The sequence below is a fragment of the Bombina bombina genome, chromosome 1 (assembly GCF_027579735.1).
Source record: "Bombina bombina isolate aBomBom1 chromosome 1, aBomBom1.pri, whole genome shotgun sequence".
Lineage (NCBI taxonomy): Eukaryota > Metazoa > Chordata > Amphibia > Anura > Bombinatoridae > Bombina > Bombina bombina.
In genome coordinates, this window is record NC_069499.1 from 1,063,599,422 (window position 1) to 1,063,621,858 (window position 22,437).

Sequence of the window (22,437 nt, forward strand, 5' to 3'; positions counted from 1 at the left end):
TTTTAAACAACAAAAATTCTGGTGTTGACTGTCCCTTTAAGTAGCCAATGAAGGACATATGTATACTCTTTAAATTGCCAGCACTGAATCAGCATTTCCTTAAGGAGATGTTCATTAAATAGAGATGCATTCTTGACTGTTGCGATTTGATTGACATGTTGACGGATATATATATATATATATATATATATATATATATATAAGCATATACATATATATTTATTTATTGCTGCCCAAAGCTGCACTATTTGCCCTATGTCAAAGGTAGTTTGCTATGGCTGCCGGCATGTAATACCAGCGCACATTTACATGCGTTGGCATTACTGAGTGGATTGCAAATATCACGTTTGCATAAGTACAATATTGTGCTCCACTCATAATCTAGCCCTTACTATTTAATGCCAATTTTTAAGCCAAACCAAATCTTGTGGGTGATCTGGGGCATTGAGCCAACAGTTTGGGCAAATTGATAATATAACTTGAGGAGCACCAGTTGTGCCAAAAAACATGACTAAAAAAGGTCATAATAAGTTATCAGAACCAGTGAGACTACCATTATTACTGCATATTACAGCAAAGTGGTTAAACAGGCATATGTGCATAGCCTCCAAATACCAGCTAGCTCACAGTAGTTTATTTCTGCTCCCGAGCCTACTTATTAAACAAAGGAGACCAAGAGAAAGAAGTAACTTTGATAATAGAAGTGAATTGGAAGGTTTCTTAAAATGCCATGTTTTATCTAAACCATGAAATGAATTTCCCTTTTGATGTTGCGTTAATGTGCATGCGCACTACAAGTTAAGCATACAAATCAGTCTTTGTTTTTAACGGAAAGAGAGTGCGCCACAGGGACAAAAGGATGTGTGTGTCACCAGTCATGCAGGCAATAAGAGAAAAACCATCCCTCGTACTCATTAGGCTAAATCTATAGACCCTTGTCTGAGGATTTTTCACCTGCATCTCGACCCACCAGCATGTAGAACTCATAGATTGTGCAGTACCTCAGCGGCATGCACTTGTGCCTCGCTAGTTCAAATCTAACTGGTTCTCTAGTTTTTTATTTCAAGTTTTCCATTGTGTGACTGGAATGATTTTTTTTTCTCCATTTGAATTAGTTTGTTCAGAGCGGTTCTGAGGTCTTTTTTTGTTATGCTCGTACTCTTCCAAGTGGAACTCGTTCTAGGTGCCAAGTAGTGATATGATCTTAAAATATAATAAATATTTAATCAGTGTTTGTTTATTTTTTTTATAAGCAAAAGCATTGAGTGACATCATATAATTTTTCCCACAGGGTTCATAGTTATTGGAAAACTGCTTGTTAAATTCAGCAGGGACAAACTTATGCTACATGGTAACTTGCTAGACCTCAGACTGTTTATTTTTCATGCAAAAAAAGAACTTTTTGTCATTTTTAAAATATGTTTTATTAAGAAGATTATATCAAATACAAGTGTTACTTTTCCATTTAAATTCCCTAAACAAATAGACAAATTAAAATGACCACGGAGTCCTGTACATAATGGGCCTGTCCTCTTTTAGACCAATAGTCTCAAAACTGGCATTAATTGTCTCACTTGTTTATTGATTTGTTAAAAAAAAATAGCGGTCTCCTGTGTTTAGAGAGGAGCAACCAATGTATCAATTGTATTTTTTATATCATTTTACTGTAGCTACTGAGTAGACCCTGCACCATATTATAATCCAATAAGAAAGATCTATTCACGTTAACTTTTTACATGAATTCATTTTTAGCCAAGTACTTTGTTTTTACATTATAGGTTTAGTTGTAGCTTAAGGGGGTGTTTTTACAATCATTTTTGGCATCAGAAATGAATTAATTAAACAGGCTGTCATTTATATGCTCATAGCTCGTTAACCACTTCTATGCAGAGGGCAAAACGGTGTCATCCTCAACTTTCACCGTAAACTATGAAAAAATAATAATTTAAATAATATAAATTTCTTTATATTGCTAATGTTTAAGTGAGTTCTTCCTCATCCATAGTGTTCCTATAGCATATACCATTATATCATTGCACAAGAGGCACTGAGGAAATGGCCACAGTGCATAGCCCATATCTCATGTCCAAGCTACTTATGTGACCATTTATTTAAAGGCACAGTCTACACCAGAATCTGTATTGTTTAAAAAGATAGATAATCCCTTTATTACCCATTAACCAGTTTTGCATAACCAACATGGTTATATTAATATATGTTTTACCTCTGTGATTACCTTGTATGTAAGCCTCTGCAGACTGCCCCTTATCTCAGTGCTTTTAACAGACATGCAGTTTAGCCAATCAGTGCAGACTCCTAAACAACTCCATGGGAGTGAGCACAATGTTATATATATATATATAAATATATATATATATATATATATATATATATATACACATATATATGACACACATGAACTAGTACTGTCTAACTGTGAAAAACTTTCGAAATGCTCTGAACTAAGAGGCGGTTTTCAATGGTTTAGAAATCAGTCTAACTTTTCAAAAATAGCACCAAGTGAACAAAGCAAATCTGATGATAAAAGCAAATTGGAAAGTTGTTTAAAATTGCATGCCCTATCTGAATCATGAAAGTTTAATTTTAACTAGACTGTCCCTTTAAAGGTCTGCAGGTAATCATCATAAAATGGAAATGACCTGCAAAACTAGGCACCAAGCAGAACAAAAAGCTAAGACATTAGAGGTGTGAATAGGCTCAGCAGGGAACGGTATTAAAAAAGACCATATTATTAATATACAATATGTATCTTTATTACACTCAAATACACTATTTCCTATTCAGTATAAATGCTGAATGACATGAATTATCCTTATGTGTCATAAGCTCAGTGTACGCTTCCCTTTCCAATAGTAACAGCAAGTATATGGTAATATGTGCTTGATGCATTTCAGTTCTCAGCAATATTAAAATGTAAGAGTAAGCAGCCAGCCCCACAATGTATGGTCAACTCCATGAAAACTGTGAAGCACACAGTATGCTCTCCAGCATTTATTGAGGCAGTTGGAAAATAACATTTTGTATAAGTAAATTACAAGAAAAGCAGACAAATAAATAACACTTTGTATTTTTTTTGGTATGTTTTTACTATGTGTAACATTTTGTGTCCGGTCCAATATTCAATTTAATGCCAATTTATTAATATTATTATTCTTTATTTATGGAAAATACAAGAACAAGGGGTCATGATCTCAAGCTAAGGTAGTAGATTCAGTAGTAATTTAAGGAAGCACTTCTTTACAGAAAGAGTGATTAATTTTTGGAATAAACTTCCTCAAGAGGTAGTAATGGCAAACACTGTGGGGGACTTTACAAATTCCTGGGACAAGCATAAGGCTATCCTACGAACTAGATGAGTTTATACTGTTAGGTAATATCGGCCAGACTTGCTGGGCCTATGGCTCTTATCTGCCGTCAATATCTATGTTTCTATGTTTATAAAGCGCCAACAGATTCGGCAGCGCATTTGTCATATTTAATTTTTAGTATGTCAAGAGAGAAAATAAATAATTGTATCAGAATATTCATAGAAAATGTTTACTAGTATTACTGAACTGAATAAAGCAATATTCTTTTTGAAGGGACGGTAAACACGTTGTTATTAAATACATTTCTGTTGTTTCGCTATAGAATAACATATCAGCCAAGTCTAAATGTTTTTAAAACAAATTAACTTCTTGTTTACTGCAATTGTTTTTTAACAACCTGGACTTACGTCTGCAGTTCATTGCTTTAAAGTTGTTATCTGTTAAAGCCAATTAGGGACAGGAAAATCCACTATTTTCACAGCTAAATTACAAGAAAAGGTGGCAAAATAAATAATAAACATATATTGCAACGTTAAGTACACATACTGTAACTACATTTTTTTATTGAAATAAATCTCATGGTGTTTACTGTCACTTTAAAGGCTGTTTACCTCCTTTCTAGAAGTGGCAGTGCACTGAGGATTCAACTGGCAAGCTTCGACTCCATAAGTGCAAGGGCATGGCTAACATGGCAGCCGCTCCCAGCAGCAACAAGTCACCAAATCTCATGTCAAATTACTACAATACTGACAGCGACGAGTGCAACTGTGATGGAATCGGCTACAAGTTGGCATCTCTGGGGCGCCGCAAGAAACTGCTCACTAAGAAAAGTAGGCACTCAAATCGTTATATAAGTAATGTCTATATGTGCTTACTTTATTGTCTAAATGATGTTATAGATGTTGCTTGTAAAAAAAAAGTTAGGTTTAGATTAAAAAAAATTGAAACGCTCTTGTCCATGTAACGTTAGAAACAGAGGCAGGCGTACAGTGATATATATAGTGATACTAAGCAAATATCATATCATAAATTGATTTAAGATAATCATATATGCACACATAGGTCTCTTGCCACTTGCTCACTCAGTGTGTTCAGCTAGCTCCCAATAGTGCATTGGAGCTCCTTCAACAATGGATAACAAGAGAATGAAGTAAAATTGATAATGGAAGAAAAATAGAAAGTAGTTTAAAACGGAATGTTCTGTCTGAATCCTGAACGAAAAGTTCTGCGTTTTATGTCATTAAGTGGACTGTTCCAGTTTAAAAACTGATTGCACATTCTTCTAATTCTTTTCTGTTTTATTTATTTAGTTAGTTTTTGTATATTCTGGATCTGGCTGTTTAGGATTACAGGACTTTATAGCTAAAGTTCTGATATTTAAGGAATTATTTCTGATATTTCTTTACCTTGGTATATAAAAAAATATATTGTAAAGCAACTCAGTTGTTTTTACAATTTTTCAAATTAACTTTTTCCCAATGCAAGGACTGAGGTTAGCAGGAGCGTTGCAGGCTGCTGCACATAATGGCGTTAATCATGGGATACCGTTTCTGTTATAGTCTAGCGGCTCTTATGAAAAGTAATGGCTGACATTATTTCTCAAGAGCAACCCCAGTGCTTGAGCTGCTTCAGAAGAAGAATAGCTGACGTCCATAAGATTTGTACCTGTCTGGCACCATTTTTTACTTGCTGTCTTTATTGCATGTTTTTTAGACCAACACATTTTATTTTTGTGTAGTTTTTTAAAGTTCTAGTAGCTTATTTTCTGTGTCAATCAATTATTGTAGCAGTACTTTAAATTGAACTGTGGCAGCAAATAAGAACCTACTTCTTTGTATATACATCAAAATCTTAAATGAACACTCAAATCAATTTCTTATATAGATAGTGTATCTTAGCAACTAAGCACTGCGTTTGAAAGTGATATGCACACAAAATAAGGCCTTAATCCTATGCAGGTCTTTATAACCAAGCAATGAAATCTAACTCACAACACTAATATTTAGTGATAGTGGGCTTCATGTGGTTCACTGGATAACAGAACCCCAGATGACATTTTCAATACACACACACACATACACATACATATTAATTTACTAATATATATATATATATATATATATATATATATATATATATATATATATATATATATATATATATATATATATATATATATATATATATATAAAGTAAAAATAAACAGATTGTGTTAAAGGGACATGAAACCCACATTTTTCTTTTGTGATTTAGAAAAAACATGCAATTTTAAACAACTTTCTAATTTACATCCATTATCTAACTTGCTTCATTCTCTTAATACACATTTCTGAAAAGCATATCTAGATAGACTCAGTAGCTGCTGATTAGTTGCTGCACATAGATACCTCGTATGATTGGCTCATCCATGTGCATTGCTATTTATTCAACAAAGGATATCTAAAGAATGAAGCAAATTAGATAATAGTAGTAAATTGGAATGTTGTTAAAAATTGTATTCTCTATCTGAATCATGAAAGAAATGTTTTGGGTTTAGTGTCCCTTTAAGAAACAGCTTACTTATTTGTGTTCTTGCAAAAATGAGCACTTAGAAATTCTCAGTGTATTCACTGCATATAGTTACATAAAGGAGCAGACATGCTGAAATCTTAAGTTGCATTCTGACTCTCTTTTGAGCATGAACAAGAAACGGACTTCCTGTTTCTCTAGCATTCACTTAACAGTAAGACAGCTTGTGTTGCTCTAGGAGATTGACCTCAAGCTAGACATGTCATCCTTAAGCAACCCCATCCCCCTTTTGGAGCTGTGAACAGTAAGCAATGGACCCTGCACAAATAAAGTAAAAAAAATAAATAAAAACAAAATAATGAATGGTACATATTGCAGTGATTTTAAGTATAATCCACTGCTTAGTGCTTTCTTTTTTAAAATTACAACAATGAAACAGACTGTTTTATTTCCCTTTAAAGTGAAGGAGAGACGGCTGCAAATGAAGTTGTATTAGAGGTTTCTAGAGATACAGTCTATCCTGCTCACAATAGTATGTCATGAAGGGTGTGGCATACAGGTTTATAACAACATTGTCCATTTACAGAGCCATCTAAACTAAAATGTACCTTATATAAGAACTAAATCCCCATGCTAGGAAAGGAAATACATTTTGGCTCATAAAAGTTAATTAAAACCCTGGAAAATGCAGAAACTTTTCCCATTAAGCCTCACTAGTTTAATGTGGTGCTAATACTTCTCAGTGAACATTTAATATTTTGTTACGGTTTTTGGCTTAGGCAACAATTTTTCCAAAGTCTCAGTAGAGTTATCACAGCTTAAAAGAACAGCAGGAATAGGGGTAGCGTTGAATGGCACTTTTTTGCGGTTAAGCCATAAAACTTGGAAGAAGTGTGTACTTTCCGTGGCTACAATGCAAACCTATTTCATTTGGACTATGATCTGTCACTCCAACAAAAGATTCTAACAAACTTCTTTGTGGCTTATTCACTATAACAGCTGCTGTTTGTATTAACTAAATGTTCACGCATTCCCGTAATTCAGTAAAATGTAGATGCTTGAAAGTCAAGAAACACCTCAAAAGTTTCATGAAGTTAAAGGGCTGTGAACCTCAATTTTTTTCTTTAATGTTTCAGAAAGAGCATAGCATTTTAATCCACTTTTCAGTTTACTTCTGTTATCAAACGGTCTTCATTCTCTTGGTGTGCTTTGTTCAATGAGCAGCAGTGGCCTCTTTCTTTTGAATGGTACCCTATTGCTTCACTCTGTACTATAATCAGTTTACATGCATCTGTTTATCAGTTAGGTATGAAATGGATTATTGGTAGAGACATTAAGTGTTTCGTTTCTGCCAAATAAAGCATATAGACCCAACAGTTTATACATTTTAGTTCTCACATTTTCCTCTATGGGACAATGTCATTTTAGTAAATCTCTCAGCTTTGTATGATTGTATCCCCTTATAGCCAGAGTACCGCCCCATTTATGAATCTCAACATTCCATACATACTAAGGGACAATGGGCTTGCATGAAATAAGTAAATGTAATGCCAGGTTAGTAGGTTTGACAACTTTTCTCCACAAAAATAAGTGACCTGGGGAAGAGTTGTAGGTAGTATCCTTGGCTGCCTGTAACAAACAGAGCAATTCACTTGTATTCTTTGCTAGTAACACAGGCAACAGTAAGTAATACATTTATATCCCCTTAGTGCCAGTAACAGTTGGAATAGTTAGCGGTACTTACCTGTCTGACACTGCATGTACAATAATACTGTGTATGCTCAGTGTCATTTCTTTCTGGAACTGTAAATGTATTAATAATAGCTGCCACTCAGTGACTTTTAGTATTAATTGTTCTATACTTATGTTATTGACAGCTAATTGAAATACCTATAGACGAGGGACCATAACTACTGCACCTCTCAGACTCAGCCTGCTGTAGTGAATCTACTTTATTAGTTACTTATTTCCAGAAAACAGGACCCAATTTAAAGTTAACTTTCTTAAGCCTGTTGCTCAGGCATTTTAATTTAGCCTCTCAGCTATTCGTAGCCACAATTAAGAGCTGAATTGTTGAGCAATATGTGATTTTTAGGAGCCCGTAATAAAATAAAAAATAGATTGTTGATCATTTTTATGAAGGGTTTTGACGACGTCTTAGCAATTGTGTTTGGCTTAAATATTGCTTAGGGTTGAAATAGATTTTGGCGCCTCAACTTTTTTTTTTTACGGTTATGGGCTCACAGGAAATCCCAGCCATCAGCCATGCACTTCACTCCTTTTTCACTAGAATCAAATCCACATCAGATTCCCAACGCTGCCTGGCCACTCTTAGCCCTTTTGCTAATTATGATTCCATAGAGTCCAGATCTGACCTATGCCCCTTTTTTAATTTATTTTTTTATAAATAGGAACACACATCAGTCCCCGGACCCATTCCTTACCCGTTTTGTGCCAGCAGTATACCTCATGCATCCCTTTTTGTTATGAGCTTATATCTTACCCCAGACTATTATTATTCCCTTACGTATGTGTTCACTGGTCTTTTACCTGTTCCTGCGCAGCACCTTGTGCGAGGGACAGGAGAAAAGGGGAAGAGGATGAGCACACTGAATCTAGCCAGCTTAGGTGGACAGGCAGGATGGTTGGAGACCATAAAACTAAGGGGTACAAACGTTTGACAACAAAGCTAAACATGCTCTATTATCTGTTCCTAATTCACCTTCACTGCCCTGTCCAGTTACCTCTCTACATTGAACGTTTAAAAAAATAAAAATACTTCCTTGCAGATGACACACTTGATTTTTGAAGATGCTAAAGTGATAACTAAGGGTTCATCAAACCCTTCTAGAAATGCAAATAGCTTCAGGGTCATAGGAGGTATCTGAGGTTTTATGTGCTTATCATGGTATTATATAGAACTTTTCCAGTCTGTTGTAAACTTTTTAAGAAGAAGAATAGATAAAAAATAACAGAAAATTTTCAACAATTATGCTGTGAAAATGTGTCAAACGTTATCTTGTGGTTCCCCCTAGTGGTTAGTTTATGGTACTCCCGATTCATTTGTTTAGTGCAAGTGGTTTTGTCTTTCTTATAACATTTAAATCCATTATAACTGCAGCCCAAGATAAAGACGCAAAGTAACGAGAAAATCAGGTTTTTATATAACAAACACCCAATAAAAATATAAAACACAGGCTTTTTGTAAATCTACACTGATTAAAATATATGGTAGCTGAGTCAGTTTTCACCAGGATTTCCCATTGTGTTTGAAAGCAGTTTATTTACACATTTACCAATATCATCTTTATTTGGGTTTTCTTTGTTTTATATAAAACATTTTCAAAACTTTGAAACATTTAAAGGGACATAAAACCCTAAAATCATTTTTCCATGATTCATATATAATTCATACAATTTTAAACAGATTTCCAATTTACTTCTATTATCTAATTTGCTTTATTCTTTTGGTATCATTTATTGAAGGAGCAGCAATGCAATGCTGTGGGAGTAAGATGAAACCCAATGGCAAGATCCATATATGTGCAGCCAACAATCAGCAGCTTCTAAGTCTACCTAGGTATACTTTTCAACAAGGGAGACAAAGAGAACGAAAACAATTAGATAATAGAAGTAAATTGTTAAGTTATTTAATAAAATAACATGCTCTGTCTGAATCATGAAATAAAAAAATTGGGTATCATGTCTTTTTAATTGAAATCATTAATAAACTTTCAGTAAAAGCATAAAAGTGTGATGTGAATGTTTGTATTAAACCAGAAATAGTCTTTGCTTAGATATATCACCTGAGTATGCCTGAAATTTAAATCATTTTAAACAACACAGACAAGTAAAAAAAACATAAAAAAATGTATTCTGACGTGCATAATGTTGTTTAGAGATCTCAATATATAATATCTGAGCGGTTTTCAATGTTCCTAGTTTAAAAAAACAAATTCAAGTATATTCCATTTTATATTTCTAAACCCAACAAAAGAGCATGGAAGCAATTTGCAAATCTCTGCTGATGGATTGCTCAAATCATATATTCACACAAATAAACTATGTTCAACAGGATATAATCACCAATTAGAATGATTTTGATCTTTTAAAATTATTAATTAAAATCAAAATAATTGGAAAGTCATAAAGTGATATGATTGGCTGAATAAAAATATGGATGATAACTTATGTGACATTTTGCTTCCGTGTACATCTACGAAAAATCTTAAAATCAAACAGCCGCGCCTCTTGTGGACTTAGGTATTGTAGAAAATGTTTCACATGGAAATTTGAAAGGACTTGGTTTCAATTGTTCCAAAAGAAAGTGTTCTTACCAAAAAATGTATATTGGTCAGCTAATTTCAATTTGGTAGAGAATGTGTGTTATTGACTTGTTTTTGATTTATTAAAAACTATGACTATGTGACACATGATCACGTTCTTTTATTTTTTTTAGCTTGAGCCATTGATTTTGCACAATAGTTTACTAATTTGTATTTGTTTGTTTTTTCTTGTTTTCTAGAGTATAAGGCAAACTACATGAGGAATCGTTCGGTTCGTTCTGTGTCCATAGAAGTAGATGGGAAGGTTGTCAGTTTGGGCCTAGAGCAGGAGTACCAACCAGTGCTGAAGAACATCACCAGGAGACAGCTGTCTGACTTAGATGATGATGAGGACAAAGATACTGAAGATTTCAGTGGGACCGGAGGACTGACCAATGAGCTTATAGTACCCAGTTCTATTAAAGTGACCCATCGGTAAGTTAAACCTTTCACAAACAATTAAAAAGACATTAAAGTGTTTTTTTTTAATATTTGCATAGTATATACAAAATGGAGCACTGCATTGGAAATATCTGCATATAAAATACTTTTCTTAAAAGCACTCAAAAGTATTATTTTGTTAGTAAAAGTTGATTTGTGTAGCTGTCCAGGGACACACCTATTGAAAAGCCTTTGAGTATTGTTTACCTTATCTCCTTTGTTGTGTTTAGTTAGGAGCACTCATACATGAAGTCCTGCACTGACAAAGTAATAACTGTGTATATAGAAGAGGGAGGATCCCAAAGACTACACTTTAGTAACTTTTGGGGGCATTGGTAAAAAAAACAAATTTATGCTTACCTGATAAATTAATTTCTTTCATGGTAATAAGAGTCCACGATCCATTACTCCTGGGAATTAGTCATCCTGGCCACTAGGAGGAGGCACAGATTCCAAAACCCCTCCCATCTTACTGGAAACTAGTCTGATGTATAGCCAAGCAAGAAAGGTAGGAAAGGAATCTAGAGGGACAAAAAGAGATGCAGAAAAAGAAAAAAAAACTATTGACCTGGAATTGGACTGGAAAAAAGGGCATTAATCCATTTAGGAGGAGACTGACCCTCCTCCAAAAAAGCCTATGAAAAAAAAAACTAAAACTAAGAAGCCAAAGACACAGCCGTATCTAACTTGTCCTTTTCAATAACCAGAACAAACAACAGACAAGATAATTGTATGAAAACCTATATATCCTGCAGATAAAAGCTGCAAAGCACTAACAACATCCAAATTATAGAGAAGTCTACATAGAAATTACAAAAATAAGGAACAACCATTTCCAACATATATTGTCTAAAGGTACCACCTTAGGGAAAACATCAAACTAGTCCACAAAAACTTATCCTGATGAATAAATTAAGATAAGAAGAGACACAAGAAAGAGCGGACAACTCAAACTCTCCTTGCAGAAAAAAATCCCCAAAGAAGCCAAAGTGTCCAAGACAAAATCACATGCAGGGGCTCAAAAAAAGGAGCCTGCAAAATCCCTTAAAACCAAATTAAGGTTCCAAGAGGAAAAACAATGGCTCAATGACAGGCTTAAAGGGACACTAAACCCAATTTTTTTCTTTCATGATTAGATAGACAGGCAATTTTAATTAACTTTCCAATTTACTCCTATTATCAATTTTTCTTTGTTCTCTTGGCATCTTTATTTGAGAAAGCAGGAATGTAAGGTAAAGAGCCGGCCCATTTTTGTTTAGTACCTGGGTTGCACTTGCTGATTGGTTTGCTGCATTTAGCCACCAAACAGCAAGTTCTACCCAGGTACTGAACAAAAAATGAGCCGGCTCTTAAGCTTACATTCCTGCTTTTTCAAGTAAAGGTGAACGAAGAGAAATTGATAATAGGAGTAAATTAGAAAGTTGCTTAAATTTGCATGATTTATATGAATCATTAAAGAAAAAAATGGGTTTAGTATCCCTTTAAAGGAATAGTCTAATCAAAATTAAACTTTCATGATTAGAGCATGCAATTGTAATTAACTTTCCAATTTACTCCTATTATCAATTTTTCTTTGTTCTCTTGGTATCTTTAATTGAATGTAAGCTTATAAGCTGGCCCATTTTTGGTTCAGCACCTAGATAGCGCTTGCTGATTGGTGGTTACATTTAGACACCATTTAGAAAGTGCTACCCAGGTGCTGAACCAAAAATGGGCCAGCTCCTATGCTTACATTCTTGCTTTTTCAAATAAAATACCAAGAGAACAAATAAAAATTGATAATAGTAGTAAATTAGAAAGTTGCTTATAATTGCATGTTCTATCTGAATCATGAAAGTTTAATTTTGACTTTACTATCCCTTTAATTATAACTAAAGCCAGAACAAAATATAGAAAAGATTAGCAATCTTCCTGTGAAACAAAAACAGAAAGAGACGAAAACTGATCCTTCAAAGAACTGTCGGATAAATCCAAACAATCCTGAGAAAAAAGCAGAATGCTAGGAAACTAGAAAGCATCATAAACCATAAACCAGGAAAAAAAGACCTCCTCAACCTTATGGAAAACCCTCCTGATTACAGGTTTACAAACCTAAACCAAACTCTCCGCTGCAGAAACAGAAGAACTAAACGTACAATCTCCAAACCATCAAGTTTAGAAACTTGAGATCCTGCTGAAAGAACGGACCTTAAAGGGACAGTATACTGTAAAATAGTTTTTCCCTTAATGTGTTTACAATTGCTTTTTTTACCAACTGCAGAGTAAAAAATGTATGAAAATTAGCTTTTTAAGGTTTATTTCTGTATATTAAAGCTCTGATTTTGTGTTTTGAAGCCACAACCTAATAAAATAGGTTGAGCTTGTAGGTATAATCAGATCTCATTACTGTATCACATTGTGCACATATACCTGCTTCTTTATCTTATCTGTCCTTAAAACAATCACCAGTACCTTGAGAGAACAATGGAAAATCAACATTTTATTACCTTATCTCTGCTATATCCAACTGGGAGTATAATTTATTCTGCTGGCTGTGTTTACAAAGCTTATCTATAGCTGGAACCTGCGGCCACAAACGTTCAGAATAGGTGTGGATACCACAGGCTAAATCAACCATTTCAAATGCCAATATAAGGGTAAAGGAGCTACTTGTAAACAATTTAATACACTCCAGCAGGTAAAGTGGATAATTGGGAACAAATTAAAGGGGAGACATTTTTTGAGTAAACTGTCCCTTTAAGACAGACTAGCTACAGAGAAAGAAGCCATGCAGGGCAACTGGGCATTTAACCTAGATCCACAAACTAGATTTATGAGACCAAGCCGGGGGCTAATAGAAATACAGGTGATCTATCCTGCCCTATCCTATTCAACAATAAGCTCTCTGAGCTTGAATACTGGTGCACAAACCCACACAGGATATGTGCGTATACCACTGAAAAAAAATCAGTAATAACTTTTACTAGATGCATTTTTGCTAATGAAAGTATATTGCAAAAATGCTTTTATTACACATTAAAACGCACACATGCACATTTCATTTTTGTCTTTTCTATCCCTTTAAGTGTTAAACTGTGGTAAGGTATAAAGAACCTAAAGGTTAAGCACCCAGGGTGACACATGAGGATTAAAAACAAACTGCAGTGTTAAGGGGATATTAAACCCTAAATAAAGCTATTTAAAGCAATAAATTAAATATGGAAAACAAAGTAAAGTTTTAGTATCTACAAAGCAATAGGCAATTGTAAAGAATGTAAAAATAGACACCCCCAAAATAATATTCTAATAACATGTAAAGGCTCTTTCAGTGAGGACACATTGACACTTTAAGCTAAACTCCTGTTTGTAGAGAGAGGACACATTTACCAGAGCACCTGCTGCACTGTAAGTGGGAAAGGAAACTTAGTTACTTGTTTCTGAGGGGAACCTTCTTGCAGTTACACACTTGTTCCCTCAGTGATGACTGTTCTCCATTTTATTGCACCCTAATTTCACCCCAACCCCGATCGCACTGTGGAGTTTATTAATCAGAAGTGCAACAAAATTGCCGCCCAAAGTGGGGCCGGGTGAATATGTCACAGAAAGACACAGAAGTGAATGCTGCATATAGAAATAGCAGTCTGTGAGTGAAAGAAACTTGGTGCAATCCCTGTAATAGTGTATGGTGAAGAAACAACCTGTCTGCTGAGGGGAATAGAAACAAGGAATTAGGCAAAGGAGGATATATACTAAATTAACCCCATTGATGCCAAAAGCTGCAAAAATGGATATGGAGAGGTTACAAGATGAAATCAGCAGTTTGTTAACACAGATGACAGTCAGTGAACTGATTGAAACCTGCCAGGTTATTAAAGCGTCAGAAGAGAGTATGGCGAACGGCAAAAACCGCTGCCATTACATGATGATAATTAACGATATGATGGATGAACTGGTAGAGAGTGAAAGTGAAGAGGCTGTTATGCAATTTGTAAAGACAACTAGGAAATTCATCTCTGAATTAGGGAAGAGAAAGGATGCTGAAGCAGTAAGTGATAGTGACAAAGACCCCCAACCAGAACAACAACAGTTGGAATATTTAAAGAAACAGTACCGCATTATGCAGGAAAAATTTCAGGAAACAACTAAGATCGTAGAGGATCAAATTAAAGAACTCAGCACTAAAAGTCAAGATTCAAGGGACAGTCTTTTAAGAAAAGAACCTGTTTTAACGGCTAAGACACCTCATTATAGTAACTTACCGGAAGTTGCAATAAGAAAGGACTTTAAAATTGCTGGTCAGATAGGTGAGAAGGGACAGACAGACAAATTGTCCTATACTAACCTCATGCACCAGATTGACATGGGACTACAAAGAGGATACTCTGAAATAGAGATTGTGGAATCTGTAGTCAAGGCCATAAGTCCAGGTTTAAGTCTTAGAGGTATGTTGGAAATGAAGAATGAGCTGACTCTAGTGCAACTGAAAAGAATCCTGAAAAGTCACTACAAGGAAGAGAATGCGTCAGATTTGTACCAACAACTGAGGAGAAAGGAGAAGAATCAGATGAACACTTTGGAATGGAATTAATACAGAAGAAATTCTTAAGGTCTGTAGGTACTGGACTGTTAAATGATCACATCAAGTTTCAGCTAAAGCAATGTTTAGACGACCCCTCTGCTTCAGATGATTTGCTCATAGAGAAAATGAATGAAGCTGCCAATATGGAGATTGAAAGAGAGAGAAAGCAGAAGAAATCTCAAAACAGCAAACCAATGATGATGGAGTGTAAGTCCAGTCATCTACATTGTTCTCAGAAATCCGCTGACACCATGCCATTGATGCAGCCACAAGTAAGTAACCAAAATACTCAGCAAATTCAGAATACTAAATTGGATCTTGAAAAGGTAATACTGCAAATGCAAAAAGAAATGCTAGAAATGAAAACACTTTTGCAAAGTTCAGCAGCACAGCAGGAGCTTGTATTTAAAGGGCCAACAGCCACACCGAGACTAAGCAAAAGGGCTTGTGAATGTTGTGAGAACACAGGTCAGGGAACCACATGTAACCATTGTTTCAAATGTGGTCAATTGGGACATTTTGCAAAAGGATGCAGAGTGAGAAAACAGAAACTGTTAAAAGAGAGAGGGTTGCTGTCAAGGGACAGACAGTAACCTACAGCACACCTGTGTCCCAGAGAAATACACTGCCCTATATCAAAGAAGTATCAGATAAGAGTCCTCATATAGCAAGGAACACAGCAAAGGAAAGGTTAAAGCTGAATACTTCACGAAGAATACAAGACTGCATTGCTCAGCGTGCCCAGCAACCATATAATTTTACTAATTGACTGCCACCAAAAATGAACGGTGTTACCACAAAACACCATAGTAAATTGTTAAATCTCATTGGGAAAAGATGTCTTGTGAATTGTGAAATGGACAACATTCCAGTTCAAGCTTTATGGGATACTGGCTCTCAAGTTAGCCTAATCAATGAGAGTTGGAAACAACGATTCTTGCCACATACAGTGCTCAGATCATTGGAAGAATTGCTTGGACCAGGAGTTTTATGTGGAAAAGCAGCCAATGAGACTGAAATTCCCTTTTCTGGTTGGGTTGAAGTAACTTTCCAGCTAACATCAAGTAACAATGACAGAAAACCACTCTTAGTGCCACTGGTAGTATCAGACGACTGTAAAGTAGCAGAAATCGCACCTGTACTTGCATTGAGAGATAAAAGACCAAAGACTGTGGGAGAACTTAGGAAATTATTAGGATTTATCTCTTATTACCGTCCCTATATCCGAAACTTCTCCAGAATTGCAAAGCCACTTTATGAACTGCTATCAGCAGACTCGGTACCTGCTATGACTTCCGTGCCTGATAGCAAGACAAGAAAGAAACAGAAATCTAGACCAAAGGTGAAAGGTCAGCTTCCCTCCCATCATTTAATCGGTTGGACTGATGACCATCAGGAAGTATTAAGCCAGTTAACTGAAGTTTTAACTCATCCTCCAGTTATGGGTTTACCAAATAGCTTGCTGTACGAGCAAGAATACCTCACCAGGTACTATAGCGCGCAATAGGCCTAGTGAGAAATTGTGACGTACTCCTGACTACCCAACGGTGTTGTCAGACAACAAGCACATATTGTTTTACCATACAGGGCTGGCATATGTCGAGGACGACATAAAAGTTTGTGGGGGAGAGTGTAAAGAATGTAAAAATAGACACCCCCAAAATAATATTCTAATAACATGTAAAGGCTCTTTCAGTGAGGACACATTGACACTTTAAGCTAAACTCCTGTTTGTAGAGAGAGGACACATTTACCAGAGCACCTGCTGCACTGTAAGTGGGAAAGGAAACTTAGTTACTTGTTTCTGAGGGGAACCTTCTTTCAGTTACACCCTTGTTCCCTCAGTGATGAGTGTTCTCCATTTTATTGCAGTTCATATTAAAGCACCCTAATTTCACCCAACCCCGATCGCACTGTGGAGTTTATTAATCAGAAGTGCAACACAATGCCATGTGGTAACCTAGATTATAGGCAGTTGGGTCACTACAGTGTGTAAGCAATAACTGTGTAGAGTATAGTAGTGTTAAAGGGACATACAATTGGTTGAAAATACTCTCTATTAGGACAATTTATTATTGCACTGTTCCTTACACATAACTATGTTTTCAACCCCTGCAAAGAGGTTAAACACATAGGTAAAGCCGGTTTCATAGCAGCAATGCACTAATGGGACCTAGCTAAACACTGGTAAGACAATTACAAGAGGGATATGTGCATAGCCACCATTCCCCAGCTGTCTTCAGTCTCATAAAATTGCATGCTCTATCTGAACTGTGAGAGTTTAATCAGACTTTCATGTATTATATTAGTATGCAGTCTGCACTTGCACTTTTAACAGGAATTGGAAAGCCCACAATTGTTAGAATTAAATTACAGTAAAATGGGGCAAAATAATTAATGAAAGTATATTGCTGTTATTTTACTACATATAATTAAGTGATTTTATTATAATAATGTCCCTTTTAATAGTGATTTTATTTATTATAAATGAAGAGAGATAATACAACAGGATGCTGGCACTGTCTTAGACTAAATAAAGGTTCTGTGAAATGCTAGAGTACTAAATAAAATGCAGTGTTGCTACAGGAAACTAATATGAACATTTTAATAAAATAGGTTACTTAGACTCTAGTGCTGTAAATAATCTGAGTACATTAATGTATTCTGGACAGATGCTTCATTTTGGCAAATGACACAGTTAAATGTGACCTGGACCTTTACAAGTCTCTGCAGGCCTGGAAGGATCATAAACTTCACATCGACCATGAGGTAAGTGGCTGCTATTAGCAGCAAGGTTTTTTTAGTAATGATTTCAAGACTAACTCTAAGTAGAACATTTTAAATAAATAACTTGACATACAGAACTTGAAAGGGCAGAACCCATTGTAAGTAGTGGGGTGGTAGACACAAATAGTCTGTGAGTACTGCTCAGTTTAACTCTTGTTTGTCGACAAATGTTTTCTTATAAAAAGACAATGCAGTAGGGCCAACTCTAAATTTCAAATCAGTAGTAGATTTTTTCTGACACATACCAAAATTAATTCAAATTTCCAATCCCCCTGTATCATGTGGCAGCCATCAGCCAATCACAAACTCATATACTGTACATATATACTATGATCTCTTGCACATGCACAGAAGTATGAACTGGTGCCTCGGAAAGTACTTATAAAAAAAGATTGTGCACATTTTGATACTGGAAGTAAATGGGAAAGTTGCTATAAGGGACAGAAAAGTCAAAATGAAACGTTTATGATTCAGATAGAGCATGCCATTTAAAACAACTTTTTAATGTACTTCTATTATCAATTTTGTTCTGCTGGTATCGTTTGTTAAAGAGTTATTCTTCGTAAGCACAGAAGCGTGCATGTGTCCTTAGCCATCAGGTAAGTGCTAAAACAATGTTATATATAGTTACAAACTCTGCTGTCAGAGTGTCTATAGCATTATATGGCAGCAGTGTTTGTTACTATGTATAACATTGCTATAAACATTGTTGCAAACACTGATGCTAGATAGCTAAAGACATGTGCATGTTCCTGAGCTCACCTATGGTTACTCTTTAACAAAGGATACAAAGTGAACTAAGCAAAATTGGTAATAGAAGTACATTGGAAATTCAGGGATGCATACAACCTACTCTAACCTTTCCTAACTCCATTGCTTTTCCCTTGACCCCCTTAGAATTTAAACCTATGAGCCCAGTTGTTTGTAGATCGCCTTCATAAGAACTGATTACAACAGTGCAACTCTCGGCAGGACCCTCTTCCCATTTGATCCCCATAAATGTTAACTTGTATACTGCTTATGTTTATAGCGCTGCGGAATCTGTTGGCGCTCTACAAATAACTGATAATAATAAAAATTGGAAAGTTTTTAAAATGCCATGCCCTATCCATTCCATTTAAGTTTAATTTTGACTTTACTGTCCCTTTAAAATTGCATGAACTGTCTGAATCATTTTACTTGAATAAACCTGTACTGGTAGACACAACTCGCAAACTTTCATGATTTAGATAGATAAAGCAATTTTAAACAACTTTCCAATTTACTTCTGTTATCAAATTTGCTTTGTTCTATTTGTATCTTTTATTGAAGAGTAAAACTAGGTAGGCTCATAAGAGCTCAGGAGTGTGCACGTGTCTTTAGTACAATATCACAGCAGTGTTATGCAACATTTGTAGCTTTGCTACACAGAACGAAGCAAATTTGATAAGAGAAGTAAATTGTAAAGTTATTTAAAATCGCATGTTCTATCTGAATAATGAAAGTTTAATTTAGACTTTTCTGTCCCTTTAATAATTTATGCAAAGTGAAAGTCTTGTGGATTTTCTGACCTATGTTATGCAAAATTGAATATTTTAAAAGAGGAATGTTGCTGGTTCATAGACCAACTGTAATTTGGCACCAACTTTTTATGCTATTTGCAGAACGTGTGTGTAGTTATGAACAAAGCAACATAAGTTCAAACTACACCCGTACAGGGCATAGATTTGATTTTGTGCCAGATTGTACCATTGTTTTAGAATATGACAGAAAAAAAGATACAACACTAGATTGATCACTACAGATAAAGGGGCAGTAAAGTCAAAATTAAACTTTCATGATGATTCAGATAGAGCATGCAGTTTTGAACAACTTTCAAAATCACTTCCATTATCTAAATGTGAACAATCTTTTAAAATGCCCGATTTCTGAGGCAGCAGCTACTACTTAGGGGTTGATTTATCAAACCCTTTCGGCAGGCTTTACTTGCCTACAACTGCAATTTCTCACAAGAGAACCTGCAGTCCGTATTTAGCAATCGACGGTCGTCAGACCGCTGCTTCCCTAACCTTTTGCCACCTCTTAGGTAGTGAATTTTAATCTCCCCGGTCTCGTCCGACTGGGGAGTTGACAGCTCCTGTCCGCTAGTGATTGACTGTGCGCAGGTAGGGGGCGGGATTGCACACGTGTATGTATGCCCCTGTCCACCGCAGCTTAATAAATTGACCGCTTAGAATGTGCAAAATTCACATGATATACATATATGCATTTTGTGATTGGCTGATAGTTGTCACATGATGCATTTGGAAGGAAAATGTAACTGACATTTGTCAGAAACAAATCTACTACTCATTTGAAATTCAAAATGTTTTTGCATTGTCTCTTTATTATGCATTTGATTATGCTATTCTGTGTTTAGTGGTCCTTTAAGATATAAAGAAAAATCTGTTTCTATCACCTGCATTCCCATTTGAATAGATAAAAATACATACAGCATTGTCTCTCAGCAGGTTCTCAATCCTTCAGGAAGAAGAGTGAAACATAATGATTGAATATAACACATTTTATAAAAATATCAATCAAAAGATATACAAAGAAATCTGAAAACGAGACATTAGAGAGGGGTTACTTAGATAAGATGTATTAATGTATAGATAAGTTAGAGCTCAGTGAGTACAGTGTATTATTATGTTTATTGCAACACGAGCTTTAGCTACATATTAACATTTCTTTATGTTTATTTGCAGATTGAAACTTTACAGAGTAAAATTAAAAACTTGAGAGAGGTTAGAGGTCACTTGAAAAAGAAGAGACCAGAAGAGTGTGACTGCAGCAAAGTCAGGTAATCATTATTGGTCATAGCCAATAGAAACATCCGAATGTGGTCAGGCCAGTAAAACAACTCTTTATCAACAAACATAAAACATACAAAACGACACCATGGAAGCTAAACGAGCAGCGTTCCGAATTCCCAAATCCCATTTAAATACACAATTCTTCATTGCTTGGATTGGAATGAATGAAATAAACCAATATACAGTGAATTAGTATACAGTAACATTATTGCACAATTATTTACACAACTATCAAGTACATTATTCCTGATAGCCGATTTCATATTATATTAATAGTATATAATTAGATGCTAGTAGTAATATATATGACAAATTACGTAAAATACAAGTAAAAAGAAATAAATCAGGGTGATTTAGAAACTGAGGCATCAATAGATGTAGAAGACAGTGGGGCCATAGTTTACTAATCAGATCATACCACAAACTATGGTTGGAAACTCTATCATTGTGAACAAACTCCAGAGATCTATGGATTTATTATGACATAACTGCGATAAAAAGAAAATGTAGACTCATTGCATCTCAATACACTCACACTAGCAAAATGATTGTAGTAAAAGCTATAAATGCTTTAGTGTGAGCTTGCACTGTGCACAACATCTCTATCCCCCTTTAATCTATTTAACCCTTCGTTAACTGATACAGCAAAGTTTAAAAATATGTGTGCGGCAGCTACAGGTACGGGCAATAGGGCCTGGACAGGGGGCCCGGCGTGTAAAGGGGCCCCAACACGGTGTTCCTGGTGTGCTGCTTATACTCAGTTTGTTAAATGAGCTAACCGCAGCATTTGTGACTGAGGGAGTATGGGACAGCTGTGCTCATGGTTGTAAATTCAGGTAGGCGGCAGATAATCAGGAGCTAGCACAGGGCTGAAAGCTGCGCAAGCAGTAACTAAGCAGTTAAGGGTTGAGATAATGAGGGCCCTGTCCTTGGATAAGAGGTCTGTTTATCCAATGGCTCTGTAATGTAGAGTCTGGTCCTGGAGGGTGAAGGACACTGAGGTAGAGGGTCTGTGTTTGTGGGGGCCCTGGAGTATAGGGTACTGGCCCTTGATTTTGGGGGCTCTGTCCATGGAGGTAGGGAGCACTGGTGGGGGAGAGACAGGCAGGCGAGGGGTTGAGGGAGTGGCATAGGGGAGAGGGGGGGGGACCCTTCCTTAATTATTGCCCAGGGGCCCTGATTGGTCTCAGTCCATCAATGGACAGCTGTATTGATGGGAAAGGGTTCTATGAGACTGCTCCAAAAGAGATTAAAATTCTAATGAGCCATATATAAGTTTCTGCTTTCGGACCCCTTTACCAGTAAAAACACTGCTATTCCTTATAGGCAAAATGGCTACCATACTTTGGCACTTTAATGTGAATGTAAACAAACAATCAAACAAATATAAAAAAAAATATCTTCTCCCCTTTAATGTGTTCCTAATGATCCATTTTACCTGCTGGGGTATATAAAATTGTTTACAACTACCTTGTTTGGCTTTATTTTGTGATTTATAATGCTCTTTTTGCCAGTTGTATGCCCAACTGTGCTGAAAATGTCAGTACGTAAGTGCAGTACATGTTATAGAAAAGTTATGTAAACAAAGTGGTTTAGGAGTAGGAAAGGTTCTAAAATGTTAATTCTCCATTGTTCTCTCTAAGTACTGGTCTCAC

At 35.7% G+C, this 22,437-nt stretch overlaps 1 protein-coding gene across 8 annotated transcripts in view; it reads left to right on the forward strand.

The window, feature by feature from the left end:
* SULF2 (sulfatase 2) overlaps window positions 1–22,437 on the forward strand; it is a 904,152-nt gene that overhangs the window by 860,068 nt on the left and 21,647 nt on the right. For all 8 annotated transcript variants that reach the window (XM_053690481.1, XM_053690402.1, XM_053690933.1 and 5 more), the window contains 4 exons: window positions 3,952–4,159; window positions 10,363–10,597; window positions 17,834–17,930; window positions 20,675–20,769. In XM_053690481.1, the coding sequence (XP_053546456.1) occupies window positions 3,952–4,159; window positions 10,363–10,597; window positions 17,834–17,930; window positions 20,675–20,769 (635 nt within the window). The remainder of the gene's footprint in view (window positions 1–3,951; window positions 4,160–10,362; window positions 10,598–17,833; window positions 17,931–20,674; window positions 20,770–22,437) is intronic.